This window comes from Doryrhamphus excisus, chromosome 4 (assembly GCF_030265055.1).
Source record: "Doryrhamphus excisus isolate RoL2022-K1 chromosome 4, RoL_Dexc_1.0, whole genome shotgun sequence".
Classification (NCBI taxonomy): domain Eukaryota; kingdom Metazoa; phylum Chordata; class Actinopteri; order Syngnathiformes; family Syngnathidae; genus Doryrhamphus; species Doryrhamphus excisus.
The window spans coordinates 6,325,513-6,350,968 of record NC_080469.1 but is presented as its reverse complement, the minus strand read 5'-3'; the positions used below and the strand labels follow the sequence as shown (position 1 = coordinate 6,350,968).

Here is a 25,456-nt window from a genome sequence, read left to right as displayed (position 1 = left end):
CTGTATTACCATGAGAATCAAAACTAGTCTGTAAAACCTCATGGATTCAGTTAGACAGCTTGACACAGCTATAATACGCCTATCGATGCCACCATGTTTGATCACCCTCTTATCAAATGTATTGCCATTCCAATTATCTTGCAACTTTGTGTACACGCTTATATTAGCTGTCAGTGGCAGCTATCTAGCTAGCTTCTCGTCTTTGGACTCACAATGTGGCTTTTTACCACAGTCACCTTTTGTTTTTAAAACACACAAGCAATGCAGTTAGTATGTGTGTGATGCATACGTATTTAGGGTTCAAACATGGATTTTGCAGAGAGTGAACAATGGCGGTTGAAGAGAGAAGAGGAGGCTTCATGAGTTGAATCTAATCTAATAAGTACACTTTATTTTATTGTAAATGTTCAACGAAAATCTGAGCTAGCAGGAGAATTATGGAGGGCGGTGAGCCAGGTGTCAAAAATAGACAATTTTATGGACGTATCGATTATTTGTGGTTTTTAGCCATTTTCTGGTGGTCCGGCATCGTAACCCTTGCAAAAAGTAGGGATTTACTGTAAACTGTTATTCTCAATTCGAACAAATTAGGCGTCAAATGATTGTGTTTGTTATTCCACTGTATGAAAAAATACTGTAGTATCCGGTAGTTTTAAAAGTTTTAAAAGTGAAGCAAACAGAAAGTCGGACAGGACACAGACCTCGCTTGGACTTTCTTGATCTGCGATTTATTACTCGTCCATCTTTGAAACGGTCGCAGTTCACTTCATAGGAAAGCAGAAAAATCAGAAATAGGTGTGAAGAGTAGAGCAAAAGGAAAAGGGAAAAGAGTTAGCAGCAGAGAATAAAGCAGTTAACTCGTCCAAAGATGATGTCAGACTTCCTCACCTAACTTCTCCACAGGAGTGTTAAGTGGCAGAAAGCCCTGTTTGAGGAGTTGCCCCATCATGTTGTCATCCTCGGTTTGGATCTCAGAGACCATGTTACAAGGGATCAGACCCACTCGTTCTCTGATTTCTGCTCTGTAGAAACCATCCGTGTCTTTATTGCCAAAGACCTAAAGGGATGAGGGCATGTTAGGGGAAGACCACTTCACCACTACTTCATCAAAGATGCACATTGAGGTTCTATATTTAGTAATAATATTTTCCAATTAGTGATTAAGGTAGAGCACACATACCACCAACATCAGTGGTATATCATCTAAATGGCATTAAGTCCCTATTATACAGGCAATATCACTTTGCTCTTCCATTCCGTGTTAATGTAATCCATACAGACCAGCAAAGCATCATAAATATAATATTCAATGTCCCATGTTTGATGCTCACTGGCAAAGTCTAAATAGGTAGTTTTGTGGCGTTGAAGGAGACATGGTGATGGTTATTGTGCTGTAGTCGGCATCAGTAAGGGTCTTCATTTAGGTCGAAGACCGACCTGTGCCAATCAGATCCTCCAGCTCAGTATAGGTGTAATTTTTTGGGGTCTACCACTTGACTTTTTTATTCTGTAATGCTATTCCGGGATCTTTCCAAAAAGGTAGAATGACCCTTGCTTATGCAGCTTGATGATCCAACCACATTCAAGAAGAGAAAGCTTCTTAGCTTTTAGCCATCAGGGGAGAATGACCGTGTGAATGCCTGACAGAAAACGAGAATTTTGAGCAGATTTTGTCTTTTAAAGCCTGTGGTCTTAAACTTTTGATCAGGTAAAAACAACCTATTTCAATTTATTTATTCTAAATGTTTTTTGTCTCACTCCCATTTCCTGTATTTGCATATTATAGCTCTACTTCAAATCTCATTAAGGTCCAAATGTTCAAAATACATATTCTTGCAATTTTTTAACTGGTCTTAAGATTTTGATCAGATCTGTATGTACCCGTCTGGATATATAGGCAAGGTAAGGTAAGCTCTAACATTGTTTAAAACTATTTAGAAGGTTTGCTGTGCTTCAACTACAAAAAAACTAAGGACTCTTCCTCCGCAGAGCGGTTGGGTCTGGAATGAATTAAGTGTGATAAACAAGGGACAACTATTCATGTATGTACTGTATACTATATTATATACTGTAGATATCAGTAGCGTAATACCTTGATGATCTGGCCCTCCTTGAAAGGCAGCTCCTCATCAGCGGCATCAGGGTTTGGAGACATGGACAGGGGGTCGTAGTCAAAAAGAGCCACAAAGACACGGGTCACCTCCTCTGGCTCCGATTCCTCAAAGTAATCCGGAGAGCGGCGTCCTCGCCCATGCCTGCGTCCGCCATAGCTGTCTGAAACAGAGAGGAGGCCTCTGCTGCTACTACCGGCCTTAAACAGCCACGCTGGCTGTAGAGGCAATGAGAGCAGAAGATGTCTGTTCGTTAGAGCTGACGGGGGGGGAGGGCGGTGAAATGCATGTGTGAAAAAAGAATCCAATGCTCTTACACTTACAATTTGAAATCCATCGGAATTGGAAAATAACTCCAAATGCTGTAATTTTGTTCTTTGTTCACGCATGCTTAGCAGTGGGAATGACATCACAGGACATGTCAAGCAGCTTCTGGGTGAAGGAAAAACCCAATGATGTGCAGTATGAGGCGAAAACAAGAAGCACAGCACGATTGTTCATTGCTGTTTCACTGCCTTATATCTAACAGAGACCCAGTCAAAAGCATGCTTTGCTGGGGTTGGAAATAATGACACGAGCATTCCTACATCCAATGGGGGTAATGTCATCATGCTTCTCACGCATATGCAAACAATAGGAAGCTAAAAGGGCAGCAGACACCCCTTCCAGAAGGAGAAAAACCATCCCCAGTGATAGATATCAGGGACAGCGAGAGGGGGGAAGGGATGAACCTGATATCAGTTCTTCATGCTTCTCGTGGATCACCATGTTTAATGTTTGGATGGCAGAATAGTAAATCACAATAATCAGTCAGTCGTCAGTCACATATATTGCGCCAGCTAATGAAATGCAAAAATCGCTGTTGGTGAGAATGACCTTGATGGCAGCAGAATCAATGAGTGACTCTTCCCAACAATGCATGAACACCATAACTGGTTACGGGAGTATTTCCCTTTAAAGGCAGTGGAACCTCTAAAGTCAAATGTCCCTGAGATTGTCCAAAAATGTTCTATAAAGTAAATATTTTAGAGTGGTCCACAATGTCAGCATCAGAACCGCTTTCATTGATAACCTCACAAGGATGAACAACATCAACATCAACAAGCGTGATGCTGAGCCATTGTTTTTTCTGCTTTGGTCACTTTATTTCAACAAAAAAGGAAGACCAGCCTCAACAAATAGATGAAAAAGAATATTTACCGAAAGTCATATGCACAGTGGATCTCCACAGATTTGCAATTCCGCATTCATATTAGCAAATTTGCAGATATTTGGTCCTAATTATTTTTTTTTTTTTCGAAAATTTAAAAAATACATGTAAACAGCATACATGCACCGCTGTTAGAAAGCCCACCATTTTCACATTTTTGTCTTTATGCTTAACTGATAATACTTTTTGGTAAACGTTGACATGTCACACTTTGTTCGGTGTCCTTGAACGCACCATAACTATGTGCTGTGTGACACAAAAGTTAGCTTTGACGGTAAATCCAGCATTAAAACTTTACAGCGAGCAGTGCGGTTTATGTAGACGCATCTTGGAGAAACACTTTCTCTATTGCTCGCCTTTATTGTGTCAAAAACACATATTTTAATGGATGTATCAATTAATCTGGTTTATATTTTACCATTAACTGTGTGATAATTGAGTTAAAAATGTTTGCAATGTTTTAGTATTAACAGTGATTTTTACACATGTATGATAAGTTAAAAAGTTGCCTGTAAAAGTACAGTAAAGGTTTTATGGTCATGACAATTAATTGCCATGGAAAGATATTTTCAAATCAAACAAAGTCACAGCTCACTATGAATTGTGTCAGACCATAGAGGTTCCACTAAAACTAAAATTAAAAAACAGAGCCCATGCAGAATAAAGAGTGAAAAAGGGCACCTGGTCCAAAAACGAGGGAGTAGAGTGATTCGACTTAGGTGTAGATAAGGAAAGGCAGGGCGGGCTGAGGCCATTTTTACACAAAGCGGTACAGTTCAGTTGAATGCGCTATGGTACAGTTTGAAGGAGTGAGCTAATCTGCTAGCATTGTGTAACTTCATAGCAGCATCAGAGTATAACATACATACCTAAATATGAAATGGTCATGGACGCTGTATTGTTAAAAGACATTGATCCATCCTGCGAAGAGTCTCTGTCAGTTAAGGTTAGTTACTTTGGGACATGTTTCAACTTGTGACAATAAAAACACCAAAAATTGCTTAATGCAGTCAACTCAACCGGACTGTACTGCTTTGTGAAAGAAGGCTTTGAGTGGTATTGGAAATAGAATGAAAAGTGAACAGGAGGAGTGGGAGGGTTGGTGTGTTTGGGATAACAGGGATAAAGACAGGGAAGGCTCTTCATTCTCCAGAAATGGGAAAAGTTAAGTGTTCCATCTTTCAAGTCTTTCCCTGTCTGGTTAATCAATTGCGCTAAGTTAGATGGATAAATCAGCTGTCTGTCCAGCAGAAGACCACAGACAGCCATGATAGCACTGTGGTGCTAGGCCTTTTTCTGGCATTGTCAAGTTGAAATGAAGGTCATCTTGGAGAGAAGCTGCGCCACATACCATATTGATCCTCTGAGGACAAAGATGGCCATATCCTTCGCCGAGCTACACTGCCATAGTAAACATCCTCCTTGACGGGTGAGAGGTTCCCCTCACTCCCCTCACTGTTACTGTCCATGGTGATCTCTACAGAAGACACCAATCACAACATTATGGTCAGAGATTCCCCAGACGCTCTCACACGCACACATAGCTCCACTCAACCATGCCGGAACAATAAGATGATGAAGTCGCCCTGATGTGTGGGGAAGAGGTGACACAAGGCAACAGGACTCACTTTTGAGTCATGTAAAACAGCAATGCTTACACTATTGCGGGTAGGATGTGGAGATACGTATGTAAATGCTTAAGGGCTTAAGGGCATATCCTTCCTGCAAAACTGCACATGAACATTTGGCTGGTCCAGCTTGATGGACGATGGACATCTACAAGGTGTGCAGACACCCGACATAAAGGGACTACGTGGTGGTTAAAGCGCTATGGAGGGGATGTACGGCTCGGCTCACATGGGAAAGGGAAAGACATGGTATTGATCGCAACAGACATCAGTAGCCCTCTGGGTGGGGATGAGATGTCTCCTCACTTGGCGACCTCACTAACCAATGGAGGGGATGGGCCGTCGCTGAGGGGGGGTGCCTATGTGAACTGGCCTCCGCCCTGAATGGTCCAGACGGTCAGCATTTCCATGTGATGGTGAGTTTCCGATGATCTTTAAGTGAGAAAAAACAAACTGTTAAAACAATAAACCCACAATATGAGAAAAATTGTATTCAAAACAAAAAGAATCCCCCCAAAAACATTCTTTCAAAACAACTAAAAAGCCATAAGAGCAAATGGTTGCTTGCATTTGTCCTTACGAAGGCTAAATTATAGGAAAACAAAGAAATCAACCCCCAACACAGCACCATGGATTGGGGTTAGTAGGGCCACATGTTCAGCTAAAGACCATTTGTTTAGTTTGCTTTGTTCTGTGCATGTCATGATAAGAGGAAACAAAATATTAAAGCATATTAGTAAAAAAAAAAAAACTTGCAGTAACAGACTTAATTTGTGGTTCAGCAGGAGGATCGCTACCACAATAATTAACATGTAACAAATGACAATAAAACTTGATGTTTTGTGTAAAGTGTTAATATGGAGGGACTTAATCAGTAACTACAGGACGGGAAGGGATGGATATGCCCTTATTGTGTGTGTTATGTAACACGAGACGTGAAATGCTCCAAGCACATGGTGCTAGTGCAACAATAACACTCAACAAAAACATAAACGCAAGAGGTGGGGGTTGGTTGCATGTGACCACATTTTCCTCATATGCTTTATATGTCGATCCAGAGCATACCCGACATTCTCAATGGGTGACATGTCCAGTTAGTATGCTGGCCATGCAAGACTTGTGTACAGATCCTTGCAAAATGGGGCCTTGCATGATCAGGTGGTGGTTGTGGCTGAATGACACAATAATTGGTCTCGTCACGGTATCTCTGTGCATTCATTAAAATGCCATCAATAAAAATGTTGATCACAAGTGGTTATAATGATGGTATTTTGAATGCATAGAGATCATGGGGCTGTTGTTACCAGATGTTGCAGCATGACAATGAATGGCCCCATGTTACAGGGACCTGTACGTGATTCCTGAAAGCTGAAATATCCCAGTTCTTGCATGGCTAGCATACTGACCGGACATCCCACCCATTGAGCAAATTTGAGGCAAATGGTGACCAACCCAAGGCACACCTGTACAATAATAAAGACATGCTGTCTTGATGTGTCACATGTGCGAGGTGGATGACATTGATTTAGACAAATTTGGGGATAATATTCGAGTGAGCTACATAGAAAAAGTTTTAGATCCTTCGGTTCATGAAATTTGGGAGCAAAAACATTTTTGTTGAGTGTTTGCCAGGTGAAGATGGAAAACATAAACAACAGAAGTTTTGCTAGTGCTGTCATTATAATCGGGCAATTTTCCTTAAAGACATGACAAGTCAGAACCTTTTAAAATGGCCTTTAGGTAAATCAAAGTTTGGCTGTATAAAAAAAAAGAAAACACCTGTCAGTCATAGAACAAGCAAAGTAATGTTCACAAAACAAGACCGAACATGAAATGTAACCACAAAACGCAAACATCAACTCAAAAGAAAGAAAAAGAAAAAAAAAAGATGACATTCAAAAAAGAAAAATGGCTGCAGCTTGCTGATTGTAAAGTACAGCAGAAAGCGTGAGTCACACACCAGCGCCTGGTCCCAGTGGAGTCTGGACAAAGAGTGGGCTCTAGCCTCCCTGTGAGGACTGTAATAGACCCTGTCCAGTTCGTTCAGCCTGCCCTCACTCAGGGCACCCTCCCGGGAGTAGTTCCGTGGCCCAAAGTGTTCTCTGTTTCTAAAGTCACCTGTGTGAACTGACTTCGTAGAGGTCATTGGCATGTCAGCAAACTCCTCCTGAACACTGCATTGGCGTGTCAGAGTTCTCTTACGACCCATGGCGAGGGCTCGCCTCTCTACTGGGCCTTCACAGTGGATGACGCGCACAGGTCCCCGCATGGGAGTTCCGTAAGTGTAGTACCCTCGATGACCTCTGCCCAGGGAACCTTCTTCCTCGCTGCCACAGTCCAAACCACTATCAGGACTCTTGGTGTTCTGACGGTTGGGTCGTCCCAGAATACGGTCGTCTGGGTTGTAGTAGTAGCGGATGTCAGCAAATCGAGGCGAAGAGCGCTGGCGCTGCAGGTGGCGGAGGTTCTTACTGGCGGTGATGTGATTGTGCTTGTGACTGTCATGGGGATACGGTCTCCGCTGAGTGTGTGGCGTTCCCGGCCGACCACCGTCCTCGAAGCACAGACGCTGGCCCATGTTGTCCACAGCGTCTGACTCCTCCTCCACCTCAGGGATGCTGTGGAGCCGCTTGCTACGGAGCGACTTGTGTTTCACTACCTCCCTATGGAGGTCCCAGCAGTCTCTTTCCTCAGCTAGATCCTGCCGCTTGTAGTACGCCTCCACAAGGCAAAGTTCCATATGTTTTCACAGTTCAGTTCACAAGGTTCGGTTTCGCGTTTTGGAAGGGGAGTTGACACGTTTTTGAAGGTTTTAACACAGGCAGGAAATACACATTGTGTGAATAGAACAAATGGGGGGAAAAGACAAAATAAAGACATAATTAGTTATTTGTGGCAATGTAGCAACACATGCAGTCTCATTCCGTGAAGAAGAAATGACATGCTTTGAACAGGAATCTGTGAAAAGATGGAGCAAAAGCTGACAAACTCGGTGTGGACACAAAGGTTAATTGAGGGTAAAGGGAATTTTGCTCAGGAAAATTATAAAGTACGCAAAGAAAAATGAAGTGCAAAAAATGGTTTAGGGATACATAACATTTCATAACAAGACAGAAACTAATGATAAGATGAGGGAGTCGGAGAGAGCCACTTTACATACACACACTTACACTTACATTTGCAACATTTTATAAACATTCCATTTATGCTGCAACAGACAACAAAAAACTACCTCACCCTACCTCAAATTGCAATTTGTATTGTCATTTACATACAAAAAATGTGTAGGTAATCTGCAACAGTTATACACAAGTAGATGGCAATGATAAAACAGTGATGGAAATTAAATGCAAAGTAAATACACAGATGAATAGGTATAGGTCTATAGGTAGGTCACGGCATTATACATTTTGGAGTGTAAATATAGAACACTTTCTGATTTGTGATAACAGAGTCCGGCACCCTAATTTTTCACTTTGACGGCACACAGAACAAATGAAGACAGGCCTGTATTTATAACATCTACACTGTCAGTAATATAAAGAAAAAAATCAACATTTGGACATGACAGACACAAACAGAAGTGAAAATTTCCATTTAAGTGCTCACTTAAATGAGATTCCCAAGTGCACTTGATACGCCATGACCCTCTGAAACTGTACATTTGATATCATCTTGCTTAATAGCACAACAAAAATGCAATGCAAACCAGAAATGGACCTTGTTTTAGTATACAGACTCCAGTCTGGCATGCTGTACAGCTTATTAAAGTACACACAGCCATTCCCATAAGGTCATACTTGAGTGCATTAAGCAGTGCTGGAGGGGGAGGTGAGCAGGTTTGGAAAATTCATCGAAAAAAAATAAAAACAAGGCATTAGCATTTAGCCAGGCAAAGCCAGTGGGCCTGGTTGTAAAAAAAAAAAAAAAAAACCTGAAAAGGTGACGATGACCATCTCCGTTTATTTACACTCTCCCTTCGTCAAACCATTCTGTCCTCCCCCGTGTCACTACAGATTTAAGGTGTGCACTAGGTACCTTTAGCGAGTTGTGAGAGTTGATGCTCCGCCTGCGGCCCTCTTCCAATTGCATCTCGGAATAAAGATCTTCCTCGTCCTCCTCCATGATATCAGACAAGTCTGACCCGCGGCTACTCTCTGTGTAGTACTCCTCACTGTGGCTGTAGTGGTGGTGGTGTTGGTGGTGGTGGTGCTAAGCAGAAACAAGCAGAGGAGCATAATCGTAAATGTTTTTCCCCAATCAACATGTGCGAGTTAAGCTTTCTGTTGCTACAAAGAAACCGGTGCTTGCATTTAAGTACGTATAATAATAAATTAAAATCCCTGGAGTGGGGAAAATCTATAGTCATAACTCTCCATGCAGCATTATAATGTAAATTATATATTAAATGATATTATATATTAAATTCAAATAATGTAAATTCTAATACTTCTTCCACTCTGTGCTTCAGCGTGGTATACGTGGTATACATGACCGTACCAGGTATACCATGCTCAAGCTCACCAAAGTGTACTGTACTTGAGCGTGGTGCATTCACACTCATCAAAGAATGTGCACTTTAGGTGTCAAGCAAGCCCAAGCACTGCCTTGGGTGAGTGCACCCTAAACAATAATACCTGTCTTCCCAATTCAGAACCTCTAAGGAATTCATCCACAGAAGCCCCTCTTCTTCTTGCATGAGGAGAATCATAGCCATCTTCCTCCTCATCAGAGTTAAGTGGATGCAGTGCGTTTCCCCGCTCGCTGAAGATGTTCCTCTTCTCCACCTGAGAAATACATTTTATTTAGTATGAAGAGGATACTAAAGTCATGTGAATTAGTCTTAACATTTCCCTATTTGGTTTCTCTTCTTCAACCATTCAACCAATAATTGTTTTGCATTTATACGTTCTTCTCATACCCTGTTGCTTTCAGCAAACACTCTCTGTGCAGCTTCCCGGGCCATGGCCTTAGCGATGGTATTGGGAATGGGGACTCCCTGAGGCTGCGGCAGGATCCTCTGAGGAGAGGGCGATCGCCGTGGTTGGAAGGGCGGTGGCTCCAGATTGGCGCCGTGCATCATAGGCAAAGGGGATGGGGAGCGTTCCCAGGGCGCGCCTGGCCGCATGCTGGCCTCGTGCTCTTTGGTATCTGTCTCTCTGGCACTTAGGAGTGGTTTGGACTTGGGCACAGGCTGGCGCTGGAACTGAGGCTGGGGGTGAGGGGGTTGGTGACAGACGGGCTGTGAGTGCGGCTGTGAGTGGGGCAGTGTATGGGGTTGGGCTCGAGGAATAGGCTGCACCTGCGGCTGAGGGTGATTTGGGGGATACGTGGATGGATAAGGAGGGTGCGTTTGGGAGAGAATTGGATGGGTCGGAGCATGGGGCAAAGTGTGAGGAGGCCCTGTGGTTCGGAGAGAGACGCGAGGCGAGCCCAAAAGATTATGCGGGATGACCGCCACAGGTGAGTCCTGGGACTCTCCTTGTGTTGATAACGTCCTTACAATGACCTCCCTGGCCTCCAGACATTGGATCCTGTTTAACTCCACCGTCACATAGTCTGCTGTGGGGTACAAGACCTCTGCTATCTGGACAAAACAACCAGAGAGTCAATTTCTCAGTGAATTCATCTCACAGTAGTATATATTTCATATACGAGTGGTCCTCGAGTTACGAACAAATTCTGTTCCGAGACTGTGATGTAAATCAAGTGCACTGAAAAAAGTGACATAACACTATAACGTTTATCAAGTCACTTCAACATAGTAGAACATGCTTTTATTGTTATTATTAACCTTTCACGGCTAAACTGAAGTGACATTGTAGGACCTATTTTTCCATGGCACTAGATGGCGACGTCATGAACACAAGACGAGAAAAAAACATTGTAAATATTTATGCATACTATTTATGAATGTACATACACGCGTCAGTAATGACTACTAATTTTCTGTCTTGTTGTCTGACGGGGAAACGTCTTGCCATACTTGTGTGCGAAATTGATGGGGAAACGTCCATATACCTTATAGCCACTGCAAAGTTTACAAACCAATAACCGGGTACTTTGTAATGAATATGAGAAAGTAATTTTGACCTCCTTTATGTACAGTGTGTAAACATTCCAACATATATGTATGAGTGGAATGTACTATTCTTGCAACAGTATTGACAGACCAGAATGATTTATCTCTTTTGACGCTTGTCAATAGGGGGAATTATGCTTGAAATTGGTCAGCTTATCTTCACATATGTACCATGCTTTAGCTTTAGCTGGATATCATCAGTAGTTTGTTCCGCCACATGATAAATGGGCTTTACAGAGTAATTCAGCCTTGACATACAAGAATGAAAATATTTGGTACCTTTTGTCCTTTTGTGCATACAGCGTAGCCTATTACATTGGCACCATTGGAGGTTCCAGCAGACGTCAGAGGAGGGGGCTTCCATCTGACCTGCAGAACACCGGGCGTCTGACCACACTGGACCTGAACCTCCTGTGGAGGGTGGGGGGGTCCTGGGTAGAACAAACAGGAAAAATAAATATTCTTTGAAAATAAAGATTCACTTGGTGGAAAACATCTGTAGCGAATCTGCATGAAGGGGGGGTTCCCTTTGTTCCCTAATCCATCCATGCCATGCTTGAGAGAAATCAATGACCACAATCACAATGTTGTTGGTTTGGTATTGTCAGTGCTCCATGGAGCATCTCTTCACATACACAGCACACAGTGATTAGATGGATGCACTTACCAGTGCGTGTCTACGTATATGAAACAAAACCAGCCAAAGCACAGTATTGGACCGGCAGCTACACCGGTTCTAAGATTCTATTCCTACTTCTGATATTTAAACTATTCTTGTCAGGGACCAAACACAATTGCATATTGAATGAATTATTCAGTGCAGCTAAATAACAGGCAGTGAATTTATGGCACAGAACCAGAGGCTATATTGACAAATCTTATTTTTTTTAACGCACCAGTGCTAAAAATGATTCCAGTTACTTGTTGGAGGAACACATGCTGAGTTACAAAGTCTAACTCAGTTCACCCAGACTGTCCTCTTTAATGACAGTCATCCACTAGATACTGAGACTATTTCCGATGTCTCTAATTAAAATGTTCAATGAATGGCTCACTTAATGAACTCCCAGCAGGTTTTCTAATCAGATGCCAACAGAAAAAGCTTGGCATTACTTTTCATACAATGCCTTCCTTATTTGTCCCCTGGTGACCCTCTTTTCTCTTTGTATGATGATTGTAGAGCATTTAAAAACCTGCTAAATCATATCCATAGAAATTAAATGCCCATACTCCTTTGAAATAAATACATCTCACATCCCACTCGTGCACTTGTATAGTATAATCCAGGGGTCCCCAACCACCGGGCCACCCGCCATGTGGTTCGGCTCCGCCCACTGACCATTACTTGGCCGAGGGAAGCTTTCAGGTGCAAAGTACTTTTGAACAGTTTTGAACTTGCTTCTCGGGAAACATACACAGGTAGATTACAGGGGAGACATGAACACATAACAATAAATCCCTCAGGACAGTACAATGTAAACACTTCACTCCTAGTAACACTGTACTCGTGATTAGTTAAAGGGGACCTACTATGTTCTGTATCAAGAAGGATCGAACCGTAACACAATCGTGTCGAACTGAACTGAACCGTGAATTCTGTTGAACCCATAGTTACCACTCTTTGAGTGCATACAAAGTATGTCAGGGATCTCCCACCAGGAACTCATGAGCTACCAGTAGCTCCTAACCACTTTTCAAGTAGCTCTCCAAAGGGTTTATTGGGGTTCGGCAGCTGCCCGGAAAAACTCGGGAGCGCTTGGGAGTGTGACCAATCACGATAGAGGTGGGTCATGGTTGGAATAAATTAAAAGAGACAGTTTTGGGCTGCACGGCCATCTCGGTCCATCTCTGTGTGGAGTTTGCATGTTCTCCCCGTGCATGCGTGGGTTTTCTCCAGGTACTCCGTTTTTTTCCCACATTCCAAAAACATGCTGGGTTAATTGGCGACTCCAAATTGTCCATAGGTATGAATGTGAGAGTGAACGGTTGTTTGTCTACGTATATGTGCCCTGTGATTGGCTGGCCACCAGTCCAGGGTGTACCCCGCCTCTCGCGCGAAGACAACCGGGATAGGCTCTAGCACCCACGAGACCCTTGTGAGGATAAGCGCTAGAAAATGAATGAATGAATGAATGAGACAATTTTGGCAGGAAGAAGGAAATCCATTGAAACAAAACCGGAATAGATGGAGATTCTGGAAGATCTAGAAAGCTTTCTGTACGGGTTATTGTGTGTAGCTGCTCTATAGGAGTCCACAACTCAATACAAAGGGCTGAAAATGAGCATAATAGGTCCCCTTTAAGAATTACTACGGTATATTCACTGTCCGTTTCATAGGCTGACCTGCAGGTTGAGTGCAGAACTCCACAGAGATTTCCCTTTTTTCCCTCTGCTCGGTTAGAAGCTGCCAAGGCACCTGATGTGTCTGTGCCACAACTTTCACTTTGTAAACTGTCATGGCCTTCAGGTTGAAGAATTTATATTTGTAGCCCCCAGCCTTGATCATGTCGTACTCAGCGCCATTGAGGAAGAGTGTGTGACTGTAGTTGCTGTTGCTGGGCATCCAGGAGAGCTCAGCAGAGCCCTGTGTGATGTTATCCACCCGTACGTAGTAAGGAGCCACCACCACATCTTTGCCCACCAGCATTGTACACCGGAGCTCATCTGACAATCCTCGCTCAGTGACACTCTGCACTGAGATGCGGTAAGTGTTGGTGGCTAAGTTGAGTTTCTCAATGAGGGACTTAGTCCTGCCCCCGTAGGGAACGCTCATCCGTACCTCCTTATCCACCAAAACATTGTAGCCACTGATGGAGCCCCAGCCCGGTGGAACCACAGGGGGATCCCAGCCAATGATGATGCTCTTGGCCAGTTGTTTAATCAGGTTGATGCGGCGAGGATAAGGCACAATGTCTTCACCGACCTCGTCGATATTGACATCTAAGGTTCCTGTCCCGTTGCTGGAGGAGCCCAGGAGGTCCATGCCCAAGCTGCTGCTGCTCAGACAGCCTTGTTTACTGTCGGGCAGCAGGCTGCTTAAACATGTCCCGATCCCCCTGCCTACCCCCAGTCTCTGAGATCCCAGGCTACTGTGGTTGAGGTTGCCAGGTTCTTTAGCTACTGAATCCCTGTGTTGGGCGGAGGCCTTCTCCTCTTCTTGTATAAAATCCACAAAATTAGAAGGGACGAGCCCCCGCTGGCCATCTAGTAGCTCTCCTGAAATGCAAAATGGGAAAAAATGGTTGGCAATCTAGCAAGCATTTTAGAAGAGGAGACTATATGAGGCATCAGACCTTCATAAAAGCCATCCTCGTCCATGGTCCCGTAAATGTAGAGGTACTTTCCTGCCACCAGGGGGAGCTCTGCTTCAGGATGCTCATTTGGCCCATCATAAGGATTGTAACTGTAACACAAAAAACACAATCATCATAAGAATCAGGAAAACAGCAAGTTAAATGTTAGACATGTTATTATCAAAATTGATGGTGAGCCAAACCTTGCATTCTAGTATGAACAAAGCTCTCCATCAGAAGGAATGATGACATTTTAGCTATAATCTGCTTTGCTAAGGTTAGGTTCAGGGATTTGTTAATGTCATTTGTGATATTCATTTTCTGTGATCATTATAGATACAGTCGGTACCTGTAGCGAGCCATACACAGGCGAACTTTTCCGGTAAACCTTGGTTTAGCTCTAGGGGTGGAACCGAGCTCTTTGTCCATCTGGAGAAGAGAAAGAATGCACAAACATTTTTTTGACAGGATCATAAATTCAGTGTTTATTTGCAAAGTCACTTCATGTTGACAAAATCATGCATCATGAATCATGGGTATTAGAAACATTACAAAAGTTGTCATATTAAAGATAAAAACTTATGTCTATCTGCAATTAAATGCAATTAATTCCAAGTTAATTTTGTATAAAATTGAATTAATCATGATTAAATATTTTAATTGATTGGCAGCCCTAATAAAAAAAAATGAAGTCAGTTAAAGTACTGTATGTAATCAATATACTTAATATAATTGATTACAGATCATGTTTTAATGTATGGAGCTGCATCACACACCTCAGAGAGGAGCGTCCTGCTGCCTCGGCCGTGACTGAGGAATGTTGGCTTGACAGAGAGGAGCTCCGGTTTGTCTCCACTGATCTGGAGCGGCCGAATGAACTCTGATATCAAAGATCTGCTTGTTGGAGCCTCATTGCCTGTGGATCGAACAAATCATATCATTATAGCTCTTATCATACGGAGCAGATCTGAATAAAAAACATACCACACATGTAGCAAACAGCAATATAAACTATTATTAGATCACACACATGTTTTTTTAGTGACTTGCAGCACATTGTAGAAACAAAATAAAAATAAAAAATACCAAAAATAATGGAAATAATGCAGGCAGAAGAGAAAAAGATGAAATGTTGATATTAACTACAATTAAGAACTAACTTACTTTATGTTATCTTAAAGTAATTTATCACCAAATTATGTGTGTTATGTAAAATTCCCAATGTAAAAATACCTGATATTAAATGTTTATTATTATAAATCTCAATGAACAGCAACAAATATAATATAAAAACAAAAACCCATCTCAATAGACATATTTGGTCAAAATACATTACATAGCTTCATGCAAATACTTCACCAACAAATTGTCTCTAATAGCTCCACATCATCGCTCTTCCCCCACTCAGTGTGGACACAGCAATGCTGCCTCACATCTTGACTATTGATATTCACATTTAACAGAAAAAGACAAAGAAAAAAGTCGGACGACACGAACCGGCTTCTGTCGTTCATTTCAAAGAGTCAGTTCATAGAGCCAATTCGTTCGCGAATGACACATCACAGCAGACGTTGAGGAAACCAACTAATGTTTAAAAAAAGTTGTTCCAACACGTTTGTTCGAGTCTTCATAATCTTGAAGGATTCCTATTTAAGTGAGATGGTGTATTATTCATCGCTGCTCTCTTTGGGTTTGGGTTTTGTCGAATGAAAATTCCGGTGAGGTGAACAAATGTTTAGCCTGTATTAGCTTAGCATGCTAGTTGAAGCTACTTCGGTGGTGTCATGTGTCACTTGCTTCTATGAAAAGAAATAAAACCAAACTGAACATGTTTAATATATAATGCATATATTGTTCCATCATCAGCTGAGTCCCACCTTTTCCTACGGGGGGCGCCAATCCATTGAGGAGCTGGGACAGAGATTTGTTTGGAGAACCAGGAGATTCACACACTGTCAGAGGTTCAGTGCTGAGGATGTCAAACTTCCCCGCCTGCAAACGAAACTTCTCCAGCTCTTTGGACAGGAGGTTGAACTGCTCGCTCTGATTCCGACATTTCTCCTCCAGCTCACGGACTTTGGCCTGATGGCGGTGAGGGCAAAGAGTTGATAAGAGGAGAGATGGAAAAAGGTGGTGAGGGAGTGATAAAGGGGAAAAAAGGAAACAAAATATGAACAGTTAGGAGACATGTGCATGATTAATGGATGCTGTAGTACACATACACAAATTTGATGAAAGTCAATCCAAAAACAAAACAACCCTCGAGTCCAGCATCTAAACTTGGACTAAATGAGGAGCATTAATTAAACCAAACAGCAAACAGGCTTTACTGTAACTACAATTCCAGGGGCAAAAGGCTCATTTTCTCACCTGAAGATTTGCCAACTTCACAATATGAAAATAAAAACAGTCTGGAGCAGAGGTGTTTCCACCCTGGAATTTGTATTTACCACACAGTATCACTACCACAGTAGGTCAATGCTTGTGTACACCAAGTGTTCCATGCACAAATCGATACGTCACATCAACATGCAGCTTGGTAACTGTGTGGCAAGTGAACACTGTAGAACAGATGCTGGGTGACATCTCATACAAGCAATGATCATCCATCACAAGTGCACAACTGAGCAATACTGTTATGTCATAAAATGAACTGGAACGCAAGTTCATGCATGTGAATACTAGTCAGCACTCTACTTGATGATGCTTCTTTATGGTTTTCAGCTACGTATACATATTATATAACAATAAATAATGGTTACATTATCTAGCTGAAAACTACAACAATAATGATATTGTTAAATGAGTGCCATCTGACAGTGTCAATCAAAACTGGCTATTGTTTTTGTTTAATTTTTTTCTCATTGTATCTTTTCTTGGAGCTCAGGTGTACCGAATTGTCAGCCAGACATTTTTTTAACATGCATACTTTGAATGTTTATTTTATTTGTACAACCTTTTCATTGATTATTCAGCAAGTGGGGATGAATATTTCTCTGTGATCAAGGCAGAGAGATGTCTAGCCGAACCTGTCAGTCATATTTCAGCCTCTGTGTGAGAGCATGCTTTGATGGGAAGTGGAAACCAGGGTGGTGAGACTGCTATGCCAGACTTTTGGATATCTTGGAAAACCAAACCTAAAAAAATCATTAAAAAACATATTTTTTAAAGTATTTTCATCCAAGCCACAATATCCTTTTTTTTCTGGACTTGACAATTTATTTTTGATTTACTTTTACTTTTATTTACTTACTTTTATTTTTCATTCATAAATTAGTTCTCTATTTATTTAAGTGAGCAAATAACAATATAAATAACAAAATATCTATAAATATAAGTATTATCAATAATACATATGGAGAAGTACGTAATAAATAAAATCTGCTTCTTCCTACTCCTTTTCAGACGTGTTCAAACCACATGATATTCCTTCATGTAGTTCGTCTAAAACAAATAAACCATACCATACCATACACAACATCAAGTACATCAATATAAAAGCAATAATGAAATACCTGCATGCTGTCCAAGTGGTTCTAAGCATCAACACCAATAGAGTAAAAAGAGATGTAGAAAAGATATCATCACTTATGCTCATTTTCACAGAAAAGCCACCATTAAAAGTACCCTCAATTGTTTATACTCATGCAAACAAATCTTGATGAAAAACTTCTAAAACCCACAAACTCATGAACACGTGTGACTATTTATACCACTGTATTTGGTAGCTGAGTATTATGTGACAAATGTCCTACTTTTCCTACTATTGTCATTTTAGAAAACTACACATGCAAAAGCCCTGCCCCTCAGTCCAGATGCTCACCTCTAACAGATGAACAGCGCCTTCATGTTCCTTTTTAGCCTCAACCTGAGCCTGGGAAAGACAGAGGCAATGCTTCAGATCAGATGGTATCATTTCAAACACTTTAAACACTTTGTTAACACGAAAAAAAAACCTTGCAAATATTTATTAGCATCACACTGAAAAGAAAAACAGTGGTGTGGACTCTTGTCATGCCATGAATGCCTGTTTCTGTTTCTGTGTATTAGCAAGCTGCTAACAAGGATGTTTTGTGATAAAAATACATGAATAATGGTGTATTAATTATAATACAACAAGACGAGCCGGAAAATGTCCGCAAACCAAGGCAAACTGTACAAAACATTAACTGAAAAACACAAAAACACTAACTGAGGTTCCATTGTATTTGAAACAGCTTGACGACAAGACAGATCTGAGTTCGATTCTCCGCTTGCATGTTCTCCACATGCATGTGTGGGTTTTCTCCGGGTACTCCGGTTTCCTCCCACATTCCAAAAACATGCTAGGTTAATTGGCGACTCCAAATTGTCCATAGGTATGAATGTGAGTGTGAATGGTTGTTTGTCTATATGTGCCCTGTAATTGGCTGGAGACCAGTCCAGTGTATACACCGCCTTCTCCCCTGAAGTCAGCTGGGATAGGCTCCAGCAAACCCCTGCAACCCTAATAAGGATAAATGGCATAGAAAATGGATGGATGGATGGATGACTACAGGACCTCACATCCAATGAGTTTCAGTCTACCAGCTAGGGAACCATCACACACCATTTTCTAGTTTTCAAACTTGGAGTCATTTACTTTTAAAGTGATGAAGTGGACCCTGATGCACACTTGTCAAGACACTTATTTGAAGACAAGATTGTTTCGATATGAGAATTCCTGCTGTATCCAATGATCTTTCTCACATATCAGATGCATCTTTATGCATGTGAGACAGAACTGGCAACCAGATGATAGCTTGAATGTTTCATTTTATTTATAAGTCTGAGGTGTTATGTGTGCCTCTATAATTTGCTGACTTGGAGCACGAAAGCTGTAAACATGTTCATCTGGCTCTGAAAGCCTCAAAGGAGGACATTTGTCAGCAAAAATGATTCCAAAACAAAAGTGGAATTGTTTTGGAAGGTGTTGCAGGCACCTAAGGTGATGGTTAGGATATTTTCAAACATCTGACAACAAAGAAATGTAGCAGAAGAAAAAAAGTGCTTCTTTTAAGAAGTGGGAACGTCTGTTGAGAGAAAATATGCAAGCATCCGTTGACTTAACACTTTCATAAATCTACTTTGCAGGCAATTAATTTAGGAGAATACAGAACATCAGTTGGCAGATAAGGCAGTAATGAGCTTCTGCTAATGAGGGAAAAGGCTGCCTGCGAGTGGCCCACTGTGAAGTCAGAGCAACACTACAACAACACTGAGCTGCACGCAGAAAGACCTTGTGACAATTCCTATCACGTTCACACTATCAACAATCTCCGCCTTTGCTTGACTCGCTTTGACATTAAAGTCAGCTCCAGTGCACAGAAAAGAAAGGCCAAGAACCAAAACGGCCTTGGCCAGCACTTTTGTATAAGCAGGGCTGAAAAAGGTGTCATAACCACTTTGCAATTTGGGTGCTTGATTTGCTCGTTTGTAACCAACAAGAGGAGTGCTCCTGAAAAGTAGCACACAGGAGAAGGTGGGAGGAAGTCATCTGAGGGGTGGGGTCACTGTGGACCGCTCAAGTATAGTGGCAGGGATGACATTTTGGGAGAGATGCCAACTGAGCTTACTCTTTCAGCAGACAGTTTTATTGGAATGTAACATCGCCTTAAAGCTTGTTCAACCCCATCGCTAATGCTGACTCAGCAAACAACTACACCTCCGCTGCTTTTAACATTAACCTGACTTATCTTACCTTCTGAAGCAGGTCAATCTCCTGCTGCTTTGCATTGAGTACAGCCAAGGCCTGTTCATGCTCCAACTCGAGCTGCTGCCTCCGCTCTGCAGCCTCACGCATATGCTGTCCGCAAGGGATGAGAGGTTGGAGAACCAGGGAGGGAGGGGCAAGGTGGTGGTGGGGGGGAGGGCATAAAGATGGCTAATGTTAGTGGTGCTAAGATCCAAAGCAAAGTTCATCTCAAGTCTTTCACCACGCATTCAACTCCATACATGGGCTACATGCGCATGAGTGCACCCACACAGAGGCTGCTTAACAATATACTGACCTAATTACATCCTTAACGAACAAAGCAACATAAACAAGACTACTGTGATTCCCTCATTACTTTTGTGTGCATACTGAGAGATGCTGATGTGCCAAAATAATAAAAGTAATAGCAGTGTTACCATCACCATACCGTCATTTATTTGTTGCAGTCTGCCACAAATAGATTTGACGCTACCAGTTCGCCTTGGCTTATAAACACATTATAATGCACCTAGTCTGCCTACTTAGCAACCTTGTCACCATATTCAGGGAGGAGAGGCACATGGTGTCATAATGTAAAATACAAAAAAATACCATAAAATAAATATCAGTATTTGTCCATTCAACTGTATTGTAAATTTGATTCAGTAGTAGAGGAGTATATTTCGGGTGTGTTCACACTTGTTATGTTTGGTTTGTTTACCAACAATATGGGTGCGTTTACTCTACTCGTACGGTTCATTAGAGCCAACCTTGATACCTTGACCGCTCAAGAGATAGGTCTCAATTTTCTTGCAGGTGTAATCTGCTGCAGTTTGGTTCACTTGAGGTCATATGTACTGTAAATGCAACACAGGCCAAAGACATGGGCTAATGTTGACATTGCAGATTTCTGTAAAAAACACGTAATTGGCATATGGCGATAAATGCCTTTCAAAGCAATCACAAAAAACGGCAACATGACAATTCATGTCATGACAACGCAAACATGACATGAATGTGCATGTCTACTGTGGTCGGTCTACATAAGGTTGCCAATAAAGGGACACACTTGGGTCCTGTATTGCAGCAAGAATCAACATTGCGGTCTGTAAAGCCTCAATGGTTTCCGTCTGACAGTTTGACACAGGCTACGCCAATCGATGACAGAGCGTTCGACTTTCTTTGCATCTTTCTTCACATGCTTTGCCTATCTTTTCATTTTCAGACTCCAAATGTGACTTTTACTACAGCGACATTTTGTTTATAAAACCAACACGCAATGCAGTTAATTCTGAGCTCTTTTTTGTCCCAGTGAATATCATGTATGTACTACATTTTTTTTTATCTACTAATGTGTCCATACTAATTATGTCTTGTCTTCAAAAACTATTTGTGTATTGCTGTTTAATCAACATGCCAGGTAGGGCTCTTTTGATTACACTATCTGGCTCTCAAGCATTTCTTACCACAATAAAAATGTATTCTTGCTAACGTTTTAAAGTAAACATCACAGAAATCACTGTTAAAAATAATATTAAAAATCAAAACTTTCTTATGCATTTTAATTCGTCCATCTATTTTCTACTGCAATACGGCCGACCATATCCATCTTTCCTGATGATATTTTCCAGGTCAAACACCAAAACTTGATTATTACTGGGTAATGCGGTAGTCTACCTCGGTCATTGAGATGTCAACATGTAAATGTAAACTTTCCTCTTTTAGTCAAATAGCTAAAGCTGCAGAAGCAAGCCTTCTGACGAAGATGACCAAAATAATTAAATATACGGAGTACGGTGCAAAACTATGCAGCAGCAGAAGTTGCATTAATGGCAGCAAGTATTTGATTTATTATTGGACACTGCGCTGCTCACGAAAGTGTGCTGGCCACACCCCATTGGCGTGGGGTAGTGTGCCTGGTCTACATAATTAGAGCCCATTATATCTAAAACTGTTGGTCTTACATAAAAATGCACACATTTTATTGCATTAAATGTTTAAAAAATGAATATGGCTCTCACAGATACACATTTTAAAATATCTGGCCTTCATGGCTCTCATAGCCAAAAAGGTTCCCGACCCCTGGTATAGATGGAATTACTGTGTGATAGTACACCTTTCAAGTCCAGGATCCCTGTAACCCAGAACAGGATAGCCAAAATGGAAAATGGATGGATTCAGTTTTGATGCATTGATGTCTCAGCAGACATTATAACTAATTTTCAGCGTCCAACAGTATTAGGGTGAATGCTCATCTCTCAGCATTCACACCTTCACTGTTTGTCACAGCAACCACTTTGTGACAACAGTCCATAAGAAGTAATCAGCAGCAGAAATCGGATCAATATTTGCACTAAGGTGCATATGATGACAACAAAAAATCAAGCCAGATTTGCTGCCCTTTTATGTAACATAATGCCTGTCAGAAGTCTCATTATTTGCACCATCAGCACATACAGTAGTTAAAACGGTGAGAAAATTCCACAATGTCCTAATTGTCTGTGTTCATCCAAAGCTCCAATACAAAAGGGTGAATGGTGTTCAATATCCCTGTGTCATCCATTCATACCCCAGAGTGAATTTTTGTGACAGCAACGTGACAGAAGCCAATGTGCGTGCCGGTGGAAGCTCAAGGATAATGTGGGTTGGTGGATATCCAGGTGACAGTATCGTTATGGCGGTCTCACAATTTTGTTCCATCTCATGCATCAATCACATTCCACTAAGGGGTGGTCTAAGGTGAGCATTTGTATGCTTGTAAGCAACCCACTAACAATGAAGAAGATCAGCACAGCCACTGTGGTGGACAAAACAGCACTGCTTCTTGGATGGACAGAGCAATTTTACCTTTCAATTCTAGCAGGGGTAGGAGGCAATTAAGGGAAAGTGAGGAAACCATAAAATATCAGAATAGGAGGCTCAAGCTCCAAGCTTCTACTCTTTCACTGCTCCTGGCCAGACCTTCCCACACGACACTAGAAGGCAACAGACACGTCAGGGAAATTAGACGGGTATAGCGGAAGACAACCAAAAGGATGCAGCGAAGCATATTGAGGTAAATTGTCCTGGGGAAGATGTACTAGTTAGTACACATGGAGCTGTTTTACTCACCTTGAGCACCTGCTCTAGGTTCTCCAGTTTGCCTTGGAGCTGGTTTCTCTCCCACAGAGCTAAATCTCTCTCCTGCGTCACAGCACCGAGTGTATCTTCGAGTTGGGCATATTCAGTCTTCACCTGTGCACACAGAACAAGCAAAAAATGTTTGACAACATTGTTTTTGTCAATTTAATTTGTGGTCAAAGCCACAGTGCTTTATCGGGATGCATTTTACTTTGGGGTCACACGGTGCTAAATGGACAACATTTTTTGACCTGTGATGTTGAACTACCATGACAAATATTCACATTTATACAGTATATATAACTGTATGTATATATGGTGCTTTACTATTACTACAGTTATTATGGTACCGATTATGTCATTGTATGGTCATATCACCTTGTACTTCGGTACGTGACAAAAATCCAATAAAAAAAAAACTATATTAGGAAAGCAGGAAGTTAACAAATGTAACAGTTACTGATTGTAAAAGTACCAGATGGAGGCGTAGGATTTTAAAGATTTGTTTCTTCCTACTTCTTTTGGACATGTGGAACTGTGAACTGATTATGTGATGCACTCAATTGTAATAATGAAATCAAATGAAATAAAACCATTACCATTACCATTACCAATTCAGTATTCACAGTCCCTCAAATTTGAGGATTTTTGGTCAAAAAATATGGTCTCTTTTTGCAGAAAACACATCTTGTTTACTGGTGACCCCAAATTGTCCATTGGTATGAATGTGAGTGTGAATGGTTGTTTGTCTATATATGCCCTGTGATTGACTGGCAACCAGTTCAGGGTGTACCCCGCTTATTGCCCGAATACACCTGGGATAGGCTCCAACACGCCTGTGACCTTCATGAGGATAAGCTGTAGAAAATGAATGAATGAATGTTCTGCCCGTGCTTGTGTGGATTAGCTTTGGGTACTCCAGTTTTGTACCAAGGTCCAAAAGCATTCATGAATGGGCCGTAGGTGTGTATACTGTATGGTCATATCCTGCCTTTCACCTTAACTCAGCTGAAGAGAGAATGGACGGATGGCCCAGTGTACATGTTTGTACAATCTTTGCTTATATAGTATCTCACAAAAGTACACTCCTCACATTTCCACGACTATTTCATTATCAAGGGACAATTCACTTACAAGTAGCCAGTGTACAACTTAAAAATATAGGCACGCTATACTCTGAAAATAACTGCTATGCAGTCCGGTTTCCAGACCAAGGGGTTCTACACCACCATGCTTGACTGTAGGCAAAATTGACACTTTGATATAATTGGGAGATTTATTTTATAATGTAAGAATAATGTCTACATCAACATTAACTGAAGAATGTAATTGAATCAAACCGTATCGAATTGTATCGTTTGTACACAGAATCAAATCGAATTGATTGCTCTGGGGTTTTTTTAAATATTGTTTTTAAACTGTATCGTAACCTGTATATCTGTGTATTCGAATTGAATGAGATTTACATCCCTACTATCTCCTCTCAAGAACCTCAAAGGGCAACAAGGTGCAATGACTAGCAGCCATGAATGACTAATTGGTCCAAGGAGTTGGCAATGTCAAGCAAATATAAGCCAGCAGGTGAGCCTGAACACACAACTGTCTGACAAACATGAGACTATTGTGAGATTGAATCATAGATGTACTTATTAAACTCAAGTTATGACCAAGGAGTATCACATAAATCCACGTGTACTCATGAACTCTAAATGATTCCTACAGCAACAACGGTTCGAGGTTACTGTGCTGTCCTGCTTTATTCACAGCTAAGAGAAAGCAGACCATTTACATAACTTTCACACACACACACACACACACACCACCTGATGTTAAACATGATCACATCAGTCTGCGTCGGCCGTACAGCAAGATGGAAATAATGCGTTCAGGTTCTAACTTTTGTTTTCCTGGTGCCACAGATGTCACAGACGCCGGAGCACTCTCTGGTCAATTTAATAATAAAAAACATGAAAAAAGATATGTTTTTGTACTCTCTTTGTATGAAGTCAAAAGTGTATCAGTTTGGTCCTAACTGTGTTTATTTTGTGTAAGTAATGCAACATAAGTGGTTGTCTGTGTAGCATTATACAGTGTGCATACAGGGAGTGGAGTGCAAATTACAAGCTCACTGAGTCTGGAGTTGCTAATAGCCATTTCCCACCACAATCAGTGGGTCTAAGTTTTTAAACACTGGTAGTCCTGCAAAAAACATGTAGTGGTCAATACAGGGAGTGTGACCAACCACAGCGTAGCAGCGTAGTGGGCGTGCCTGGAGGCAGGCTGTGGGTGGAATAAGTAA

General features: G+C 41.5%; 1 protein-coding gene across 32 annotated transcripts in view; it reads right to left on the bottom strand.

Moving 5' to 3' along the window:
• The window catches only part of rimbp2b (RIMS binding protein 2b), a 94,338-nt gene that overhangs the window by 12,252 nt on the left and 56,630 nt on the right, over nucleotides 1-25,456 (bottom strand). For 15 of the 32 annotated variants that reach the window (XR_009129693.1, XR_009129692.1, XM_058071969.1 and 12 more), the window contains 19 exons: nucleotides 23,149-23,271; nucleotides 20,044-20,148; nucleotides 18,148-18,198; nucleotides 17,840-17,860; nucleotides 16,202-16,406; nucleotides 15,101-15,240; nucleotides 14,674-14,753; nucleotides 14,325-14,434; nucleotides 13,375-14,247; nucleotides 11,311-11,462; nucleotides 9,871-10,536; nucleotides 9,587-9,736; nucleotides 8,988-9,161; nucleotides 6,910-7,668; nucleotides 5,273-5,381; nucleotides 4,673-4,798; nucleotides 2,093-2,274; nucleotides 889-1,057; nucleotides 702-764 (listed from right to left, as the gene is read on the bottom strand). Coding sequence is in view for 28 of the 32 variants with exons in the window: in XM_058071969.1 (XP_057927952.1) it covers nucleotides 702-764; nucleotides 889-1,057; nucleotides 2,093-2,274; nucleotides 4,673-4,798; nucleotides 5,273-5,381; nucleotides 6,910-7,668; nucleotides 8,988-9,161; nucleotides 9,587-9,736; nucleotides 9,871-10,536; nucleotides 11,311-11,462; nucleotides 13,375-14,247; nucleotides 14,325-14,434; nucleotides 14,674-14,753; nucleotides 15,101-15,240; nucleotides 16,202-16,406; nucleotides 17,840-17,860; nucleotides 18,148-18,198; nucleotides 20,044-20,148; nucleotides 23,149-23,271 (4,258 nt within the window). In the remaining 4 variants the exon portion in view is untranslated. Of the gene's footprint in view, nucleotides 1-701; nucleotides 765-888; nucleotides 1,058-2,092; nucleotides 2,330-2,434; nucleotides 4,799-5,272; nucleotides 5,382-6,909; nucleotides 7,669-8,987; nucleotides 9,162-9,586; nucleotides 9,737-9,870; nucleotides 10,537-11,310; nucleotides 11,463-13,374; nucleotides 14,248-14,324; nucleotides 14,435-14,673; nucleotides 14,754-15,100; nucleotides 15,241-16,201; nucleotides 16,407-17,839; nucleotides 17,861-18,147; nucleotides 18,199-20,043; nucleotides 20,149-23,148; nucleotides 23,272-25,456 lie in introns of those variants that run through there. The other 17 variants (XM_058071965.1, XM_058071980.1, XM_058071975.1 and 14 more) reach the window with 13 other exon arrangements.